Source organism: Cygnus olor, chromosome 2, assembly GCF_009769625.2.
Source record: "Cygnus olor isolate bCygOlo1 chromosome 2, bCygOlo1.pri.v2, whole genome shotgun sequence".
Classification (NCBI taxonomy): Eukaryota; Metazoa; Chordata; class Aves; order Anseriformes; family Anatidae; genus Cygnus; species Cygnus olor.
In genome coordinates this window covers 2141757-2163344 of record NC_049170.1, presented here as the reverse complement: position 1 = coordinate 2163344, position 21588 = coordinate 2141757, and the positions used below count along the sequence as shown (strand labels likewise).

General features: G+C 43.3%; 2 protein-coding genes across 10 annotated transcripts in view; one reads left to right on the top strand and one right to left on the bottom strand.

The window, feature by feature from the left end:
• Positions 1 to 251: 251 nt before the first annotated feature.
• JMJD4 (jumonji domain containing 4) lies at positions 252 to 7674 on the top strand. Of its 2 annotated transcripts, XM_040549663.1 has the most exons (6): positions 252 to 516; positions 1152 to 1317; positions 2433 to 2558; positions 3257 to 3524; positions 4254 to 4400; positions 5241 to 7674. In XM_040549663.1, exons 1-6 carry the CDS (start codon positions 252 to 254, stop codon positions 5550 to 5552), a joined length of 1284 nt encoding a protein of 427 aa, XP_040405597.1. In that variant the 3' UTR covers positions 5553 to 7674. The 2 variants fall into 2 exon arrangements, with proteins under 2 accessions (XP_040405597.1, XP_040405598.1); XM_040549664.1 differs by lacking the exon at positions 2433 to 2558.
• Positions 7544 to 21588, bottom strand: part of ALS2CL (ALS2 C-terminal like) — a 61280-nt gene continuing 47235 nt past the window's right edge. For all 8 annotated transcript variants that reach the window (XM_040549649.1, XM_040549643.1, XM_040549650.1 and 5 more), the window contains exons 14-26: positions 21257 to 21368; positions 19672 to 19749; positions 18066 to 18193; positions 16641 to 16814; positions 15853 to 15946; positions 15130 to 15287; positions 13577 to 13645; positions 12989 to 13162; positions 12166 to 12208; positions 11711 to 11772; positions 10505 to 10654; positions 9163 to 9259; positions 7544 to 8860 (exon numbers count right to left, since the gene is read on the bottom strand). In XM_040549649.1, coding sequence (XP_040405583.1) covers positions 8789 to 8860; positions 9163 to 9259; positions 10505 to 10654; positions 11711 to 11772; positions 12166 to 12208; positions 12989 to 13162; positions 13577 to 13645; positions 15130 to 15287; positions 15853 to 15946; positions 16641 to 16814; positions 18066 to 18193; positions 19672 to 19749; positions 21257 to 21368 — 1411 coding nt within the window. In that variant the 3' untranslated portion in view covers positions 7544 to 8788. The remainder of the gene's footprint in view (positions 8861 to 9162; positions 9260 to 10504; positions 10655 to 11710; positions 11773 to 12165; positions 12209 to 12988; positions 13163 to 13576; positions 13646 to 15129; positions 15288 to 15852; positions 15947 to 16640; positions 16815 to 18065; positions 18194 to 19671; positions 19750 to 21256; positions 21369 to 21588) is intronic.

Below are 21588 nucleotides of genomic sequence, written 5' to 3'. Positions count from 1 at the left end.
AGGCAAGAACGTGACAGGAAAACAGCATCTTTGCCACATAACATCAGGAACCCACCAGTGTTAAATGTTACAGAGCATGGAAGACCCTAATTAGCCCGGTGTGGTGGGGTGCTCTTGCACAACACCCTGTTTTACCTCTGAGCGTTCATATTTTCCTGTGAGTTTTCACAGACTTAGAGGATCAAGGCATGTAACGGGGGAGCATCTGGTCCTCGCTGCCTTGGCCAAGCCAGGAAGAGCCTCCAGCCTGCATGGACAGGGCAACATTTGCCTGCTCCACCGCCTTTTTTCGTGATTACAGCAGTTCGTCTCAGAGCGCGTTCTGCCTCCCCGCGGGACATGTTGACTTTATTGATAAAGTAGAATCGTTCACGTACTCAGACTTTTTCCGCGATTACCTGATTCCCAACCACCCCTGTATTTTCTCAGCAAAATTTACTGATGGCTGGGGCAGCAGGAGAAATTGGGTTACGTGGGATGGAAAGCCTGATTTTGATCATCTGCTGCAGAAGTTTGGTAAGTCATGGCATTTTTAATACCTAATTTAAACATATGCTAAATGGCAGCATACTTTGTTTTATTTGTCTAGAAATTGAACCACTAGCCAAACTGAAGAAATTCTCCTGACTCTTTTCTAAGTTAATGCATCTGTTTTCTATACGTATTCATACTTTTTGTTGCAGTCAGATTCCAGTCTTGAATTTGTGTCCTTAATGAAGTAAAATAAAAAGTGCTGTATAATTTAACCGTACCATTTTATATACCTGATTGACTATAACCGCAGGAGCAGCCTGACACTTATTCAATAGGCAAGGAGAAAGTATTTGCAGTGAAAAATCTTGGTGCAAGACTTTAGTTTGTAAATAATTATTATATTTAATAAGTATTGATTCACAATTCTTAATGTAGGTTGTTAAAAAGAAACTGCAGGTCACCTTAAGTAAATAACTTCTGGTCTGGAGTACGTTTGCCTAGAACGGTGGTGTCAGGAGTGAGAGCTGGGCAAGTGATTGTTGCTTTATGGATTTGGACTGTGCTTAGCATGATAGTGCCCAGACATTAGAGGCTGCCGCAATGGATAACGTTAAAGGAGTTCAGTTTCAGCACAAGTTACTCTGTTCCCACATGAGCTCAAAGAGTTTATATTTCAGGAGACGCTATAGTACCTGTTGCCAACTGTGATGTCAAGGAGTACAATTCGAACCCAAAGGAGCAGCTCCCCTTCAAGGAGTACATAAATTACTGGAAAGAGTACATTAAAAATGACTACCGCTCATCCCGAGGGTGCCTTTACCTAAAGGACTGGCACCTGAGCAGGTAAGAGAGCACTGTGCAAACCCCTGCATGCCACGCACAGCAGGGAGCTGCCAGGAAGCCTTCACGCTTGTCTTTTTAACGCTCGAGAGTTTAAATGCTGGCACTGCTGTTTGTTAGCACCTGCCCACTGAAATATCAGTCCTGTGCCACACTGTTCTTGGTGTACTACATGCAGTGAGATTCTTTAACAGCTCACTGTTTCCTGAAGAGGCTCCCACTCTTCAGCGCTTGCTTTTTCGTCTGTGTTTTACATGACTGTGGGAACCAGGTGGCTGTAACATTTGGCTTGCATTTGACTGTTGACTGGGAGACATTTCTAATGGTGCTTAATTCAGTGAGCATTCTCTCCTCTTTCATATGAGCTATGATCCTTTAGCATCCATTTTCTTTGCTAACTTTCCCAGTCATTAAAGTTCTCTTCAGCCTGTGCAGGCTTTCCTTCTTCATCCTGCTGCTTGTGAGGTGCTTGAATTGTCCATTCAACCGTGTCTGGCTAGGACTTTTATGTCTTTTCACCCAAATCTCTTCTTCCTTAAATGTATCCAGCTTCTAATCCAGCTTTCTTGTTTTCAGTTCTTGTTTTCACTTTTGAATGTGCCAGTGACTTATAATAGAGGAAATTAGTCAGTCTCTACCTCCCAGTTTGTTTGCTTTTACAGACATCAGTACTGTAGCTTGCTGCAGAAAGTCTGCACGTGTGGCCTCGATAGGAAACAGGTAGTATATACTGTGGGAAGAGGCCACACATTTGTCAAATCCCACAGCCTGGCTTCCCTCCTAACCTTTACACCCCCGATCTGTCATCCAGTTGGACAACTGGCTTTGCAGGCATCTCAGCTAAAATTAGTGTGTTTATTAGGAACTGTCTTTGCCATAATGAGGAGGAGTCTCCTAAATAACAGCGAAGCTTCCCAGCTTTCTTGGGAGACAGAAAAGCACTGTTGCGTGCATTTTGAATGCAGCCTGGAGTTGTGAATGGTACAAAGGAGATGGAAGCAAGGTACTAATGGCCTGCTAGAGATCTGATTGGTCTCTGCTTCTAGGTTTGGGGAACTGAGGTAGAAGGAACAGTGCTGCATTTTTCTGAGACCTATGTCCAACACATTATTTTTAAGAGCTTTCCCAGAGCAAGATGTTTATACAACGCCCGTGTATTTCTCATCCGACTGGCTGAATGAGTACTGGGATGCTATAGCTGTGGACGACTACCGGTTTGTCTACATGGGACCTAAAGGTTCATGGTAAGACAGCTTGGCTTCTGTCATTTTTACATACTTTTTTAAGATTTACAAGGAATTTTTAAGATTTACAGGAATTATCACATTGTATTTCAGGATATCGTGCACTTTCAGGCAGTGCAACGGTGAACCCAGCAGTCTTGTTTCTTGAGCAGCTGACTTTTTTCTGGCTGTGAAGTGTCCTTATGCAGTCAGCTGAGGTCCTTTTTCACTGTAAAAAGCCCTAAATAGTTTACACAGAATCTGTAAGAAGTGTCAGCTGATTTATGAAAGGTTTTAGAGCAGAAAAGCCATGGGGACCATCAGCCTCTTGTGATTTGCAGAGCCAACAGAAGCCTCAGAGGGGCGCTGATGAGCTGGTCAGATATTTTGCAGGTGAAAAATTAAGTTAAGCCTTGGTGATAAATTTGCATTTACAGTATTCTTGGCAGTTCACGTCACAGAATCTCCTGCTGTTGAAGAGCTTATAGAGCAGATTAAAAATTAACTGATAGAGAAGCAGAGAGGATATAAAACGCTGCAATACTGTGCAGATACAATGGTCTCTGAATACTAAAACAGAAGTAAATGAAGAGGCTGACCGTTTGGGATCAGGCTTGCATAGTAAAGGCTGCCTTCTGTGTGCTTGACTCTTGCAGACATGAATTCATTGTGCATATTTTAGGTACTGTCTTTACTCAAGCCTCTGATTTGCCCCACAGGACTCCATTCCATGCTGATGTCTTCCGTTCCTATAGCTGGTCAGCCAATATATGTGGGAGGAAGAAATGGCTGCTCTACCCACCAGGTCAGGAGGACTACCTGAAAGACCGCCACGGCAACTTGCCCTTCGATGTCACTGCACCTGGTCTTCAGGACAAGAGTGTTTACCCTCGCTACAACCAAAGCCAACCCCCTGTAGAAATCGTGCAGGAAGCAGGGGAGATAGTCTTCATCCCCAGTGGATGGCACCATCAAGTTTACAACCTGGTAAGATAACTGATGGTAAGATAACCTGGTAAGATGACCTTTTCATAACACAGAGTGATAAACTGTAGGCTTGAATTGGACCAGACTTCTATTACCGCAGCATTTTGTGGGTGCTAAAAGTCTAACTGGGCTACAAAAAAGTTTAGAGAGATTCACGGGGGAGAAAGTCTTTCAGTGGTTGCTCAAGATGATGGCTAACACTAACCTTGAACTCAGAAGCTCCCTGGGTCATTGACTGCTAGGAGATGGGAATGAGCAGAATTGGAAGAAGCTGTCTGCACCCTCATTTCTTATGCTCTTCTTTATTAGATGCTACGAGTCACTGCGAAATAGGATACTGGATGAGAGCGATTTATGCTGAGGCTGTTAATCTTCATTTATAACTGTGAATTGCAGTTGACTATTGGAAAATGCTGACAAATTTGTTGTCATGATTACAAGCCAAAATTAACAGCCTTGTTCCTCCCACCCTGCATCTTCGCCTCCAGAAAAGGAATGCTCAGACAGAGGAGCTAGAGACATTTGCCAATTTAAAAAGTGAAACAAGATTTGGTTGTTTAGGGAAATTAGACATAGGCAGTTTTTCAGCACAGCGGTGGTATTGGTGCCAAAGAAGCATTTCCTTTGTTGAAGGATATGATTTTATGTTTTGCAGTATCGGTGATATTACAGCTGTCCTCTCACACTGTCCTAGGTAGAGATTAATAACCATTTAACCTCTTCCTTCAGGAGGATACCATCTCCATTAACCACAACTGGGTGAACGGCTGCAACGTAGCTATAATGTGGTGCTTCCTGCAGGATGAATTAGCGGCTGTCCAGCGGGAAATCAATGAGTGGAAGGACCCTATGGATGATTGGCACTTGCAATGTCAGGTATAATAACACGTTTCCAGCTGTCTGACTCTATTAGAGGGTCATGTATTTGGTGGTTTTATCGTGCCACCTTATTAGAGCTCTAAGACACACAAGTCCTTAAGCTCATACCTGGAATTAGTACATGATTCCTAACGAAGTAGGAACTTATGACAACTTCATTTCTCAGGAAGTTAAGTATTACTTTAGTAAGATAGGGAAAGGGTTGTGTCAGTGCATATTTCCTGTGTCAAGGAGGTTAGGATGTTGTCTAAAAAATTAATGCGTCAACTGTTCTTCAACTACCAAGGTTAGCATTGGTGTCGGGATCAATCCTTTACATAGTATTTACTTTCCCTTTTGTAACATGTAAGTGCTTTTTCATTTAAACAGCAGAACTTAGAGACTGTCACACAGGAGAACTGGTTCGAATATCGTTCGCGATTGAACAGTGAATCCAAAACAAGTAAAATTAAGGTCAAGGTGGCAGGAGGCTTCTGTGTTTGCAGATATGATGCCTTCAGAAGGCAAAATTAGTGAGCAGTGTTGTATCTATCTTGTATGTTCCCAAAACCTTAAGCGTGAAGCAGGTGTAAAGTTTATTTCTGGAGGTTGTTAATGCTGCTAGATTGATACCCTCCAAGAATAGTTTCAAAACCCACAGCCATTTAGTAGCTAAAAGAAACAGCATGTTGTTTTGGGGCTAGTGAAGTTTCAAATCAGGTAAGGAATTTTAGTGCCATCAGGAAACCACAAAAAAAAAAGGTTGCTTATGATTCTGGATAGATAAGTCTGTAATTCTTACTGTAAACAAAAGAGTTGCTTCCATTTCAGTGCTGTTTTTTTTTTTTTTCCCCGTAGCTGATCATGAAATCTTGTACGGGTATAGACTACAAGGAGTTCTACAACTTCCTCAAAGTTATTGCAGAGAACAGGATTTCTATCTTGGAAAATGGCCTCGATGATGAAGCTTCAGCAAAAAACACTCCAAAAGCTGCCATTTCCACCTTGGGCATGCTCCATGCAGTGTTTGATTTAAAGAGGACTGTGAAGGTGTTAACATCATTGAGTGCTAATGAAGATTTCAAGAAACTAGACCTGACGTCACTTTCTCCATCTCCGGAGGCATTGCTCCACCACTTGAAAGCATCAATAGATACGGCGCTCCTCTAACTTCCTATTTATTCAGTTCTTTGTAAAATGAACCTTTTGCAAAAATGGGTGTTTGTAGAAGAATGACTCCTCCCTGTGTAATAGCTGTTGCAGTTTAAGTCCAAAGAGCCTTAATATAGAGTGGGGAGAGAGTACATTCATGAGATGACTGAGAACTTTTTTAAACTGACAGCAGTTAAGCATCTAGAATAACTAGGGGGAAAAAAAAAGATAATGGGAAAAAAAATCATGTTATTATTGTAGAGTCTGATAAATTGAGCCCTGCTGGAAGAGGAACAGAAATTGTGGAGCAAGCTTCAGTCTGACAGGGCTAAACACTGAGACTGCAGTGGTCTGCACCATGTTCCCTCTGCTTCTGAAAGCACAGCATACTGAGAACTAACCTGCACTGCAGACTCCAGCAGTTAAGCTCTGCTTTGAATGGTCACAGTGAAATTATTTTAAGACCTGCCCTGCCTCCAGGTGTCGCTTGGGCTTTTTAATGTTAGAGGACCCCAGTTAGTTAGCTCCCCTTTAAGCCTGAGCTGGCTCCACAGCTGCAGCCTGACTGTGGAAGAGCTGACTGTACTAGTTTCTTACACACTGGTGTCTCTCTAAAGCTGAAAGCCTCAGGTAGAACCAGCCTTTGTTCTGCTGCAGGGCTAATTTTAACATAGCAGGAAGATGTCCTGCTAGCAAGTCTACCACTAATAATTTAATCGTGCGATCCACCCAAGCTCAAAAGAAGTTTGAATGTACTCTCTCATTTCTACACACTATTTCAAGGCACAGTATTTCATCAAGTAGAGACTTGATTAATCAGGGAAGCTAGCAAGTAGCCTAATATTATCTCCTAAGAAAAAAAGCCATGCTTTTAACACTCCAGATAGCACTACTGCATGGTTACAGAGCACAATTTGCAACCTATATGCTACCCTCAGGCTAAAGAGCATTTCCAGTGAAGCATCTCTCTTGCTTTTACTGGTTGCCAAGAAAGCCTAGAAGCACAAATGGCTGCACACTGTTACCTTAGTTGCCCTTTTAGGGCTCACTTGAATTCCTGGTCGAGAACTACCTGAATTTTTAGCCAGAGTTGACCAGTAAGAGCAACTAATAAACTTATGTTTAGACAGTGCAATAGTAGGAGTCATCAATAGGCTGAAAAAATCTCAACGTTTTCTAGATAATCCTGTGGAGTTTGTACATGCATGCATTCTGCATGTGCTATTTTGTCGTAGAAGTTAAGCATTTTGAGTAGGAAACGGTACCTGAAAATAAAATCAATACCTAGAGCATGGAAGAACACAGTGTGGAGAAAATACTTTGTTGTTGCTTTTAAACAGCTGTGACTACATCTCTGTGATTCATCCTTCTGGCAGGGTATTTCTTTGGACTGAAAAAGTGCCAGTTCTAAGCAACTCTGAAATTAAAAGTTCACAGCTGTCACTTATGGTTGTTTACATTCTCAAATGTAGGCAGCTGGAGCTTTTCTTCCTTACAAGAATAAGGTGAGATTTCACAGAGACAAGAAACAATGCTTTAAAGGTGATAATCAGGGTGCTGGTAGGAAAGCACGTGTTTGGTTTTGTAGTCCCCAGTCTCACTGCATGCTGTGTTAACTGGTATTGGCACCAACCACTTTATAAAATTGCAGTGAATTCCATGGGCGCTTAAAGGGCTTGCTTAGGTGAACAATACTTTTCATTTCATGTCAATGCAAGTCTAACTTTTACGCTGAGAACCCAGTATCTCAGCCTACCCAGGATCAGTTTAGGCACTGTGCTGTCCAGCAGACTTCATCCACATTTCTGCAGGGAAAAGTAGCACAAAGGTTGGCTTTATTGGTTCAGTCTCTTATAATTACATTAGGTATCTTGTATTTCAAATTCTTCCATTCCCGTGAAAGTCAGCAAGCGAGCCATGTATTATGTAAAGTTAAAGGAAAGGAAATTCTCACAAGAGTCTGAAAACAGCAACAAGGTTGAAATAAGTATACAAACCTGGAATCTCTCTTAAAAATGAAACAACTTTATTTATTTAAATACAGTTACTGTAAAACATACATTAGGATACTCTCATACCAATATATTAACCATTGTAACCAGTGTACTATTTATTAAAGCATAATAGTTATGACAAACAGGAGGAAACAGTCTGTTGAGTTTTGTTTTCCTGAAGTCACAGACCTGGACAATTTAAAAGTCAAACTATAAAAAAACAGCAGGTTAAAATCTAGTTCAAAAGAGCTTTTGCTCTAATATACACACATTAGTATTTTCATCTGATAGCAACAGTATACCAAATATCCATTTGCCTTTTTTAAAGGCAGAATAAAAACCAGCCCAATTTTAATCTGATTTGTACCCCTCACTGGTGTCAGTGGGTGGTCTGTCAGCACAAGGCTGTGCACCTCGGAAAAAAATCAGTGTTTTTGCAGCTCTGTCAGTGCACAAGGCCATGTGTTTTTGTGTGTTTTCTCCCCAGGATTTGAGATCTGTCACCTTTTTATTGGGCACACACAAACCCCCGCAGAATTACAAAGCGGCACCAGCATGTTCAAGGTGCAAGTGTCACATCCCTGAGATTTGACAGGAGTCTGCAGAGTATAAATACACAAGTATCTTAAGGAAGTTAGTCAATAGCAGCTTTACAGTGCAATGAAGAGGTACTGAGTTTGGCATAGGGAGGAAGAGGAATGGAAAGATCTTAGGGATACAGGAAAAGCCACCTCACTCGAGGCACAAGTTGTTTAGGAGTGCAGAGATGTCTCTTGTCCATGCCACATTTCTACCATCCAAAAATAGTCCCACCAAAATGTCTCTCCAGGCGTCATTCGACCACTTTCTACAAAATGACCTCTTCTCCCTTATGTCAGTTCACCAGTGCAAAACAAACACAGCAACTGAGAGAGCAGTTAAAAAGGGTTTCGAGGGAAAGAGTCAGATTGCCATTTTTAGGAAAGCGAAATAAATCTATAGGGCAAAAAGAAACCTTGGCCACTTTCCACAGAGATTCCCCAACACAAGCTGAGGTTGTGTATCGAAGGCTTTCAGCCCACAGCCATCTGCGTGTCTGTGCTTTACTGTCGTAGCTAGTCTAAGAGAAAAGCCAAAGAGAAAGCCTCTGAAAAAAAACCATCTTTCCCTTCCTAGCTGGAAGCTCCCAGCTGGAGCCGCAGCGACTCGATGGCTTCTTCATCCAACAGCGCTTGGTCAAAAAAGCATGGCAGGGAGGAGGCTCCCTTCTGGTCCTGGGGCTCAGGAGCTGTGGCTCAGGTGGCAGTTCTCTCTTTGGTGAAGCCTCATTCTCTGTATGTGCTCGTAGCAAGACTGTGCAAAGAACAGAGCAACCTGTTAGGGAAAGGTTTAGCAGCTTTGGAGCCAAATTTGGGTCTCCACCACACAGGGTGAAGGTACATTGCCACCCTAGGCTAGATAAAAGATTAAATCTGCACATTGTAAGTTAATGATAAAAGTATTTTCTTGACTAGAAGGAAAATAACCTGTGCTAGGCATGTGAACAGCCCTCTAAAATTGTATGAGGGTTGAGAGCATGCATCAGCATCTCTACCATTCGAGAAAGGCTTTCCTACAGCTTCTTGTAACAGTCGCTGATAAAAACATTTTCTTACCTCCAGTGCTGTTAGCAGAAAGTCATACAGTCCTCCTTGATTAGTGGGGTCCATCAGGTCTCTGATCAGATGGATCTCAGCTCCCAGGTGCTGGATTCTAGGGAAAAAAAAGCTACAACTGAGACAAATCCCTGGGCACCACCGTTTCTGGGCAGGTGTTTGAAATCAGATTACGCAGAGAGGGAGGCACAGGTCTGGAAATCCATTGCTGATTCCCTGTGCATCACCTTCAACTTCAGGAGGCTGAGTCCTTGAAGCATCCTGCGTGACAGGATGTCAGTGAGGATGCTCAGCCTCTCTGATTCCACTCCTCTATCACCTGCAGACAAGAAAGCTGCCTGGCAATACAAACCTCTATCATACAGCAACAGTAGCAAAAAATAAATAGCGATAACATTTTTTATTTATTTTTAAGCTTCTGGATTTCAAGACTCAGCCCCAAACTTAAACATTTCACCCTTTTGTTGGATGCCAAGAACATCCAGAAAGTCAGTCAAGGATTTTGACTCAAAATTTGCCAGAAAAAAAAGTATGATTTCATTCTACTGGATGCAAACAGGTTCCTGCAGTTTCAGTGAGAGCAATACAGGCACAGCCTCTTTGGCAGAAATGTTACATTCACAGTCGTTCCTATACAGGAGAAGTCCAATTACCAGATGGTCAATATTCAAGACCTCCCTAGTCTCCAAACTGAACCACAGTGCCCCACTGAGAACAGAAAACTGAAGAGATTTCTTAAATGCTTATGAGGGCAGAGTAAGTCAGAGAGAAATCAGAAAGCTTTTCACCCTCAAAACAGAGCACAAAGTAATCCACCAGTCCTCCAGGGGCTCTTGCAAACCTCTTGAAGAAGATCCAGACAGGACTAGCGTCTGCAGGAAGGGCAGCAAGGCAAACACAACACCTTTCTTGCACATCTGCACTGCCCTCGAGCTGATTTAAAGCCTGTTGTCTTCTGATTTTTCCTTCACATCTCTCTCAACCCAGTGTGCAAATAATTCCCATGAAAACATCAACAATTGGCCTCCAAAGACCACATATTCCTATTTTCTATGATAATCTGGGATGCCAGTCAGACTGCATTTCTCATGACAACGCTGAACCACCTTCTTGGATGGACACTCAGCCAGTCCCTAGCCACATTAGATCATGGCCAACACCATCAGGCCACAGCTGGCAGACCATAGCACACAAGAACCCAAATACAGCTCAGGAAAAAAAAAATTAAAACGCAACCACTTGTGTTTTTAATTAAAACTATTGGGCCTGGAAATGTGGCTATCCGTTCCTGATTGAGGTAGCACACGACCATAGGATTGGGAAGTGAAAAGGTGCCACTTACTTAGCTCGCGACACAACGTACATCAGCAGGGGCAAGAGGTCGTCCATGGGGAGCTTGTAGTCCGTCTCCACCACCCGGGACACGGTGCTCTCTATCTCCTCGTATGTCTTCTGGAGGATCAGAAGCTTTTCGCGGGGATCCACTGTGGTGCTGTCAGTGTGAAAACAGCTGGGTCAAAGATGCTTCTGCTACATGGGTTAAGGGATAAAGCAGTGGCCCTTAAAAAATAAAAGACTCAGAGCAGACCTTCACACTACCACAAAAAGCCTGTCAGCCATCTTAAATGGCTGCACCAGAAAGGAGTCTACAAGGTGGTGACAGGAGGCATCACCACGGTGTAATGAGGTCCAGGTGGACCTTGAGCCTCCCCAGGTCCTGAGCACCATAATGCCAACCTCTCATTTTAGGCAGGACTAACCCGAGTTGCAGTCCCTCAAATAAAATTTAAGCGGCATGGAACAAATCACTTTGGTCAGCTCTACCAAGGAAGTGTTCTCGTAGGGGAATAATACAGTTGTCACGTCTATAAAGTTGGTTTTCCTGCCCATCACATCCTGCAAAGACACTCACCTGTGCTGCTTTCCCCAGACAGCACTCGCAGTGGCTTCCCAAGGGAGGCTCTCACCAAGGCTAGTATACAAAAGGGCCTGAGGACTCCCCCGATGCAGCTCTCAACACTTCTCTGCACCATTTTATCTCCCTTCCCACATCCTCTAAGCCAATAAATCAAGGAGAGCTTCTTAGATTGAACTCCACTTTGCTAACGTTAACATCTTGAGACACCACACTGCCTGGATATCCCTCACCTAGCTCCATCTACACATCCAGAGCAATGGGTTATATCATGACCTGGCAGTCACACAGCAAGGCCCAATTTTCTAGGCATATCACGAGCAAACTCCATTTCAAAGCCAGATTTTATGGAGGAAAATTTTCTCAGCAAATTTAAATGGAGATATTTTCCAGGGGAGGATTGCATTTAAACACTTTAGATATTGTCTTGACACTTATGCAGGGAAAGAAAATTCCTACAAAAGATACATTTTAGTTTCAGCTGAACGAATGTCACAAATAGTTTTTCTTTAAACAACCTTGCAGCCTGAACCACGTATGCTTTTGTAAACGGGTGTGAAGTTATGGCACTTCCCAGAATAAGGAAAATCCCCATCAGCTCTGACTGTCAGTAGGTTAAGGCTGGTGACTTACATCAGCTTCTGCAAACACTCCGTGGCAGACAGGAAACACTTGTCTTTGATAAGGGACCGCCTCTGAAAAGGAGACAAAGAGCTGTGCCTCTGGAGGAGCATCTCCCCAAGAGCCACCCCACAGCTCCTCAGTGCTGGGTACAAAACAAGCGTATTTGCTGCCCACCGAGGGCAAAATAAAGCTCTTGTAGACAGTGCCACACTGCTGAGAGTGGAACTGTAGACATCCAAGTGCGTTCAAACTTAGATGTCTTTGAAAAGACACTGAGCAGAGCAAATATTCCCACCCAGGAATACTGCTATGCAGTAGTTACAGACCATAACTAACTATCACATGTCATTTAGGATTTCTGAGTGCAGCGCAGGGCCCCTGGGCTCACTCAGGTGGAGCTCAATCGTTGGCCAACACGTAGCCCCGCACCACCCCAATGACATGACAGAGGTGCTAGCTCTTACCTGATTGGTGGTCAAGGTGAGATCTTTCAGAGGCCAAAGGTGTCTGAAAGGAGATGACAGAAAAAAAAAAAAAAGGTTTAGAAGGCAGATGTCCATGTCTTAACTCCACCCTAAGTCAGTCTTCACTGTTCATATCTCCTCGCTCAACGTGATGCAGAAGTCACGGTGGTGCACGAGGCTGAGTTCTCTACTCTCATTACATGGCCACAGGAAGAAAAAAAATAGCTCAGTCATTGACCTGAAATTAGGGTTCATTTCACCTACAGATGCTCCTGTAATAATCAGTGGAGAGCTTTGACACTTTCAGATGCAATTCTTCTCACTGGGTCTAGACTGAATCACATTGGGATTCTGAGTGTCTTGCTACACCACTGAAACCATTGAGCAGCAGATGACACAGTTTTAGAAAACCTCACATGCCTCTTGAGTCTGAGTCATTAGTCTTCACATAACACTTCCAAAGATGGATTTTACTGAAGGAATGGGTGAGGGAAATGTCTGGATCCAGAGCCTTTCCCATGTCTTGAGACTGTGTGCCCACACAGCAGGTACCATTTGATGGTCTACAGCCCTTTCTGAGACACGTTTATAAACTATATCCTATTGTTTCCAAGTTGCAGGAAACCATTTATTTGGCAAGTTAGAAACAGCAGGCTAGGCTTCCTCCAGCAGCCTAGGAAAGACTTCAGTGCTACAGCTAACGATGGAGCAAGGAAGCAACATGGTATAATTCCTCCCCTCCGTGCCATCAGAACTTTCCCTGGCTGCCAGCTTCCCAGCTGGTATCATCGGAGTATATCCAGAGATGAAAAAGGTCACTTACTTCTGTACATCCAGAAACTCTAGCAGCTTGATGTCAGGAAACAGACTTAGGTCCACAATCCCTTGACAGTAGAGGTCATCTTCTCTTTCGTGATAGAGCATGTAGAGCATGAAAAGCTCAGGGTAGAAGCAGGGCAAGATCAACGGCAGGACCACACTGCATGCCTTCTGGTCACTATGGCAGAGATAAGCACAGTTGAGTCCTGTTGGGAAATCTATAATCTTGATATGAGACAGAGCCATGTAGGACTCAACATAAGAGGCGGCTCCTGAGGCTGCAAAGAGACCTGTTCTCCTCTTCTGCCATCTTGCACACAACCAGCCCAGTAGCTGGTGTGAGTTATCTTACAAGGATGCTTCCCACATGCCTCCAACTCCCCACATCTTTATTCTGCTACAGAACATGATTAGGAGGAGCTGCTGCTCTCCTACAAGCCAAAGTACTGAAAGCTTTGAACTCTTAAAGAAAAGTGTGAGATGTAAACCTGAGTCAAGTGGACAAATGCAATCAGTTTAGCATTTAATGCATTTTAGAAAACACCTCTGGGTTCCAGCAGCCTGAAGTTAAACAGCCAGCGGTGACACCTACCTTGTCTCTCCACCCACACACTTTGCAGGCATTTGGCCTTTCTGTTCCAGTGCCAGATGGAGCAAACCCCTAGAAGAGAAGCAGAACTGTTTTATTTCTCTGAAGGCATATTTTGTATTGTAGGCAACCTGGATTGTTCTACATTGAAACCTCTGATTAAAAGAGCTTTATAGAATGATCCCTGGCTCCAGGAGCTGTTCTCTATCAGCAAACCAAGCCTCACAGTTTGAGGGCATTCTCCATTACCAGCAGCAGATGCCAGAAATGAATCAGTGCTTCAAAATATCTGTATACCTTCTGAAAACTAGGGCAATCATTCCAGAGATCCTAACTGTGGTCTTCATTGAGCACCAGCTCCTTGTATTCTCACTTAAGAAACATGAGGTTTCAGGACATGTCGCGCCAGCCAATTCTTTAATCCATCTACGAACAGTCGAGGATGCTCTACTTAGCTTGGGTTTGTCTTGATATTTCCAAGCCAGACAGCCCAATGCCAAAAAAGGGCTGAGGATAGGTTGCCTGTTTTTGGCACAGAAGCATCTCATCTAGTCTAGCATCATCAGCATAGCCAGAGACACGCTGGCTAAGCTCCCCACGCTGCACCTGAAAGGTCTTGAGACATGAAGCAAACTTTCCAAGCACCGAGCTCAGAAGCTCATGTGAAGGTTCACACAAACCAATGCTCGGGTTAGCAGCCCTGTTGTACTGCTCATGAACACAGCTCAGATCCCTCCACTTCACCCTGTTTCACAACACAGACATGCAGCAGATGAACTGAATCAAATCTGACTCATTCCCATCAGCTGTGCTGGTGTTTTCAGACTGCCCCAGGAGGGAGAACTCATGGCAGGGCTGGCAGCCTTCCTCAAGTACACAAGGCTGATAACAAAGCTTTTATCCAGCCTCCTCATTTTAAGGCAATATCTTCCCCGAGTGCAGTTAGAGGCAGAGCTCCCCACCTTTGCCTACTGCGGCATTTCTTATATCTCCTGCTAAACAGATATTCAAGCAGCAACAGGACCCCAGTCATGCCTTTGATCCTGTCCTTACGTACCCATGGGCACAACCACCTGGCTGAACAACCTCAGTTTGGAGTTACTACCCACTCCAGCCCAGCCTTAGCAATGTAATCATGCTGCACGTTACCTCCTGTTGAGTTGAGGCATACTAAGATTAAATTCTTTTTCATTCAGCAATCAATATTGAACACCATTGTTGCATGCTTTGGTATACTTTGCTGCTCTTGTTATTTAATGAGGTTTCTCACTCATATTTGTGCTTGCATAAATGAAGTATATCATGGGTAAGAGCTCACCGAGCTGCTGTATCTCACTGAGGTTTAGTCACATTAAAGCCATGTCCTTTGGGTCACGTACTGAACAATGGACGTGACACAATTCCTATGTCCATAAGAGCTTAGTTATTACAAATACCTCTATCCAACGCTGTTTTGAATCAAGTCTCCCAAAAAAAACAATGTGAAATAAAGCAGCATTGACGTGAAAGAATTATCTCACCGGTCTGCTGGAAAGGCCTCAGAGTTCTTTACTTACTGGTAAAACTCCCATATTTTCTTTGCATAGTACTTGACTTCCTCTTGTGCCATAGTCAGCAAGTGTCTGTTGGCCCCAATCCCAGAATATGTTGCCTGAAAAGCTATTGTCAAGGCCTTCAGCAGCTTTCCTAGTGGGTGCAGAGAAGACTTCAACGCCTGCATGATAGAGGAAAATTAAGTTTTACAAGTCCACCTTTGCCACGAGCAGAGGAGAACACTTAAAGGCAATCCAGCCTTCTCCTGTCAGCAGAGGAGAACAAGCCTAGAGGTAATCACCTATAATTTTGGTCTATTTTAACTGCCAAGAGCCCATTCTCCTCCCATTATCAGAAAGAAATGTGCTTAGTAGAACTTGCTGCTCTGATGATCTTTGCTGTGATAAGCAAGAGAGAGCAAAGGGTGCTTCAGGGTAAGGCTGTCTGAGTGCAAAACAACTTTGAGTGCATGGAAGTTGATTAATCATTTCCAGCAGCTGGTTATTCCCTGACACAGCTTGAGAACCGAGTAAAGCATTATCAGCACTTTCCTGGCCTGTATAGCTGTACATAAAATATCCACAAGGCATGCAAGAAAGCCCTCCTCTTCACAAAGGTATTCACACATTTTAGACAAGACTCTTGAAGTCACTGGCTGTATTGTACGTGCTAACAGAAAGCAAGTTGCTGTGGCCTTTGTTCACATCTGATGGACAGACATAGATCATTAGGGTTTTAAACCTTACCTTCTCTAAATAACGCTGTAGTGACTCCAGTTCCTGGTGGTGGACAAGCTCTTCAAGAATATCTTCTATTTTCCAGGAAACATCCTCAGTCCCCCTGGAAAATTAAGAGGTGAGAAGGAAAAACCATGTAGGAAAGCTTTGGGATAAATCCCAGTTGGTCTTGCAGGTGGATACCAAGGGGGCAATGAGACTATTTGAACAAAAGAATTCTACTCTACCCTTTTCAATGGAAATGCCCCACCTACTTGTAGCAGCTGCGGTCACCTAAAACTCATCACCTTCAGGTCCCCTCACAGCCAGCCTGAGTTGCATCCTGCACACGTTCATCTGATATTTTTGAGACATTTTCTTCAAAGAAAATGAGTTCAGCCTGAATCTGCTGACGATATCAGGTAGGTCTGCTTTAACTAGCAGAGGAGCCAGTATCGACTGGCCCACATGCAGATGCCTATGTTTAATCAAGTGAATCCCACCTATATGTGTGTGTGTGTGTATATATAAGTGTGTATATATATATATATATATATATATATACACACATATATATATATATATATACACACACACACACATATATATATATATAGGAATCAGCCTCAACAGCACAATATTACATACAGACTTAAAAGTCATCCTCCTCCAAGAAAGGCAGAGCGTCATGGACGGGAATAATGGGGTAATAATGCTTGGGTTTATAGCTTCAATGTAAGGCAGTCTCAAATGTAAACCGCTCTCCTCTCTACAAAGATGGGCTCCTCAGTTGCCGCAAAAGCACATTATATTCCTACCTGTGGCAGAAGAGGTACTCCTGAGATTTCCGCAGCTCTTTGCTTGTTTGTATGTGGAACCCTGTAAAAGACTCTTCTGTTTCTTCTTTGCAGCCGGAATGGATGAACTCCAGGAACTGGTCGTAGATTCCCTTCCACCTCTTCTCTACTGGGAATTCTTTGAGGCCCAGCTGACTGCACAACAAGACATGGCGTTAGGCTTCTCTGCAACCCCCCTTGCATATTTCAGACTTCACCTTCAAACACGGGAGGTTCTCCAGAATCAGATATCAACATAAGAACTATGGGAGCAGAGAAGTCAGCAGTGCCTAACTGGTGAGTCAGAAAAAGCAACTTGAGTCTATTTGCCTGGCAATGACATACTCTGGGTCAAGAAAAACTAATTCCTGCTGCATGGAACGCCAATAATCTAGAACTTTACTGATGAATTGATCACAGGTTTTCTGCTCCACTTATGGATATTTCTGAAGATAGAGAGACTATGTAATTCAACTGAAAGCCTACAGAAAAGACAGATAGCAAGGAGACATTTGAGCGACCACCACCAGTAGCTATTGATGTCTGAAAAGCACAGGAAATAGGAGCTGTTTCTGCAACATAAGAACTCTGATGGACTGGAAGTGCTTTGAGGAGAAAAGAGGAAGAAATTGAACTGGATTTTGCAAGAGGAATTAACCTCAGAGGACAGGCAGCTCTTTTTCCCACAGAGACTCCTTCATTTAGGTTAAATGCTTGAACCCAGGCCCTCCGGGCTGGCAGCCAGAGCATCCCTCTGTGGGGCTCAGCCTAAGGATAAGAGTCTATTCTGAAGCATGTGGCCCAACAGTTTCAGCTCAATTGCTCCTGCCCTTCACTGGCACCACTGCCTGCTGAAGCTCTGATCCTGGCTCCACACTTGGCTCTCACCCCATAGAGCACAACCCAACCCAAACCCTTCAAAGCTTCACATGCTGTGCTTCGCTCCTCGATTTTTGGTAGCTTTCCTCTCTCTAAAATATCAGTTAGTAATATTTTGGATAGTAGCACAGAGGGTCAGGAAAGGAGCAAGTGATATATTTTAGCAACCCAGCCTTGCCTGTGTAGCTTCAGACCTGTCTGTATACACAGAAAGGTACGTGCACACACATGAACAAATCACTCCAAACATTCAGCTTCCAAAACTCTCTCCAGCTTGAGAATGGGAGCAAATCTGGATGGCCAGTGGAAGGACTGGAGAAGAACATCTGGTTTCTGCTTCCCACCAGACATTAAGATTAAATGACAAGATGTACTCTCCTTTCTTCCTTCTCTCCCTGTATAAACACCAGTTTTCAGACCAGCTCTTTCAGGCAAGGACTGCCTTCATCCCTGAAGACTGGTCCAGTACTCTTCCAGGTATCGTCAAAACACAAATCACAACCCAAGAAGTCAGCTGGTTTTGCTCACGTTTTGGTTATCCTCTCATCCGGCTGTTCGTTCGATGTATTCAGGATGCCTTGGGTCTGCAGGCCTTGCCCTGATTTGTTAGTAAAGGTTCCCTCCAGGATGAAACCATTGGCAAATGACAGCTTTCCCTGCAACAGAAATACGGGGTTATTCTGCCAAGATCTCATTAGCAAGAGGAAACAAGCTGGACCGAGAGCTCAAATTCTCTTTTCAACAGAGCCAGCTCCTGAAACGGTGACTAAGAACAACTTTCAGCACTGAGGTGCACATTTTCAGCACCCAAAACAATAGTGTCATTAAGGTAGTGATCGCTGGAGACAATACATCTCTGCTGTCGAATGACATGTAGAATTTTGGAGGGTGAAGACATCACTGAGTAAGACTCTTGCATTATATTTTACAAGTAGACAGTATCTTTTTTTAAGTTATAAATTTTTTCTGGCTTAAAACACATGAAATTGCAATTTCTCCTCTATTTTTCCTCTACTTGTTAAAACCACAAACAAGTTTGGCCTCAGGGGTAGAGGGAAACATATGATATTCACCACAAAAGCTTTCAAAATGTTTTCTGCTACCAAGAAAAACCTTAAACTCTCTGGGGAAAATACAGGAGAAGACAGGCAGTAGCTTGATTCAAACTTAAAAGGTTTTAATTAAACCAAATCCAAAGTTAAACAATATCGTAATTAATCTGGCTTCCAACGCAAGACTGAAATCCTTACTGCTCATAGCAGGAGGCATTCTGTCTTGAGATAATGAGCAGATTTTTCTAAACTAACCACCAAACTAAACATTAATTTTGGAGGGAGCTGCATCTTAAAACTAGGAGCAGTCTCTGCAACTTCACCCTAACACCTCTGGCTGAAGAAGATTATGACACAAGCACTTCCTCCCATGACAAGTCAGTAAATGACGGGGCTAAGTTGCAATTGCTACCCTCACCAAGTATCTATTTTGACATCAGCTCAGTCTGATTTGACCACACACTTCCCGTCAGACTTGCCATGCGTTTCTGCAACAAGCCAGAGGACTAGTTTTCCCTGCAACGGGGCACTTGATGAACGCTTTAACCAGCTATTTCAGTTAAAGATCAACTGAAAAATGACAAACATGTCAGTGCAGTAGCCAGATTGTAAAATTAAGCTTCCAAGATCCCTCAGCTATGTTAACATCTGGGTTATGCTAGCAGAGCACTGGTACTGCAACTCTGTTTGCTTCAAGCATCATTTCCTGTGCTCCCAAACCACTACAAAGGCAAAAACATTTGTTCTAAGAATACAGGAACATCCTAACTGCAGCTGTGAAGTGCAGCCAAAAATCTCCCGCAAACAACAGCAACGACAAAAAAAAACCAACCAAACAACAACAACAAAAAAGCCTTGTATAAAAAGAAAAAACAAAACAACTAAAGCCTCCATCCCCCTGCCTCTTGAAATCTCTTAGCTGCAGCCTCCCTTCTGTAAATGAAAAAGATAACAAGAGGGGGAATGGAATAACAAGAAAACGTTATTTTTTGGAGGGAGGGGGTATGAAACTTTGAAGAATCTATTCGCCTTCTAGAAAGCAAGCAACCATATGGAATGGGAGAGATGAACTAAATGCTCACCTTTCCAACAAAGGTTAGGTCTTCTGTGAAGTTCCCTTCATAGACTGAGTCATCTTCCAAGAGCAGAATCCCAGAACCCTTCATGTGAAAAGCACAAGCAATGAGTTCATGACACTAACTCCCTCCCTACTCCAGTTCATCTAGAAACAGCCAATGGCTCAGACTATTTATGGGCTGCAGGTTCTGAAACCCTTTATGAAAGCTCAACATATGATCTGCAACGCCCAAGAGGAAAGCAAGGAGGTGTTCTAGAGACAGCCCATTAGGCATCCCAGCATGGAGGAGATGTACAGGGTAGTCAGGTGGTTTTAAGTGACAGTAATACTACATTTATTTCCTTAGAATAAGGAAGAAATGGCAGCTTCCTACTCTACGAGTGGTCACCAAGAATTGTGATATGGATCAAATTCATGGCCCTCCTGACCCTACGACTTCCTGGTGACTGTAGCCAATTGTGTCATTCTTTGTAAGAGAAAAGAGGAAGACAGCTGCTGTGGAGAATTAGATTTGTCCCTTGCTTTGCAGTCAATGGGGCTTTAATGAGCTGTTCCTAAGCACTCATGAAATGACTCTTTCCATTACCTGCCAACTCCCAAGGCCGCTTACAGTAGCACACATTTCAGAGGAAGAGCACCAAAATGCAGAACAGACACAGAATAATTTACGCCAGTGGGGTAAGATTCTTCTCACTGGGGCTTGGCCCATGGTTTGAGCCCAACAGTTTATACATACCCATACCAGCCAGAAAATGTGGTCACTTTTAGAGTTGTAACACATTTTCCGCTGGAATGGTTTTCTTGATGGAAAGTGCCATTTTTGGCAAAAATAAAAGGTTTCCATGGGAAGCTTCTTGGCCATACCGATTTTCCACTAGGAAAACTGAAGCGATTGCTCCCACCCGGAAGCCTTGTGAAGTTAAAGGAGCCTTTGGCAGCTGGCAGACCAAAAGACAGCTTTATTTTGGTTCCCTGCAGATGGAACTGTTATGGAGAGCCCTTCCAACAGAGTTTCCATGCTAAACATTTTGTCCTAATTCGGTGTGAGGGGAGGGGGTTGTTTGTTTTTTTAAGTGCGTATTTTTCATGAGAAGAGATGCTTTTATTTCCAAGCCAGCTGTCCTATGCCAGTCCCTTTTGCTTTCTACACCAATGTCTAAATTTTCAATGAACTGGAAAGACAGCTGAGCATAGGTAAGCTCACATTGGCAAGGTAAAGACTTGATGATATCCAAGACAGACATAGCATTGCATATACTAGCACAGCACTTCGCATGAGTTCTGTTCTATACTTGTGACCTGATGGTCAGTTGAAGAGCAAAGCTTACAAAGTGTCTTAGCATGAGCAAGGAGAAGAGAGTCTCCCACATAGTTCCTACCTGTACCTCGTGAAGGTGATAATAAATAGAAGATTTCATCTAGGCTTTGTTCTTCAAAAATGTTATTGTGGTAAAATATTAATGCTTAAGTTTTTCTTGCCGTCTATTTTCCCTCAGAGATTAATTATAAAGGAAAATCTTAATCTTGTCCTTGATGGGGGAATTCCATGTCCCACCAACACCTAGAGTCCACTGAAAATGGATACTTACCACCATTTTGTCAGCATGAAATGTCCTTTGATAGCAGACACCTGACTGGGTGACTACAATGCCTTGTCCATGTTTGTGATCATCGAGCCATGTACCTATGTATCTCTCCCCTCTAGAATGCAATAGAAAACATTTTTTTTTCTCTATTTCACTACATTTTAGTCAATCTGATGTATCACCTACTGAGGCTAGGTTTACCTGATATAGTGTTCCCACACAGCATAAAAGTCAGATTTACTGCACTAACTCAACTCTGCAATTCCCCAGGAGTTCAGGCCTTATAGCAGACGCTGAACACGTTCCTCCTTCCCAATTCCCCCTGTCAGAACATA

Excerpts from the sequence above, each read along its gene's own strand:
- JMJD4 (XM_040549663.1), top strand. The coding sequence starts at position 252 with ATGGACAGGGCAACATTTGCCTGCTCCACCGCCTTTTTTCGTGATTAC. Across the intron at positions 1,318-2,432 it reads AAGGACTGGCACCTGAGCAG|AGCTTTCCCAGAGCAAGATG; the intron begins GTAAGAGAGCAC and ends ATTATTTTTAAG. Across the intron at positions 2,559-3,256 it reads ATGGGACCTAAAGGTTCATG|GACTCCATTCCATGCTGATG; the intron begins GTAAGACAGCTT and ends TTTGCCCCACAG.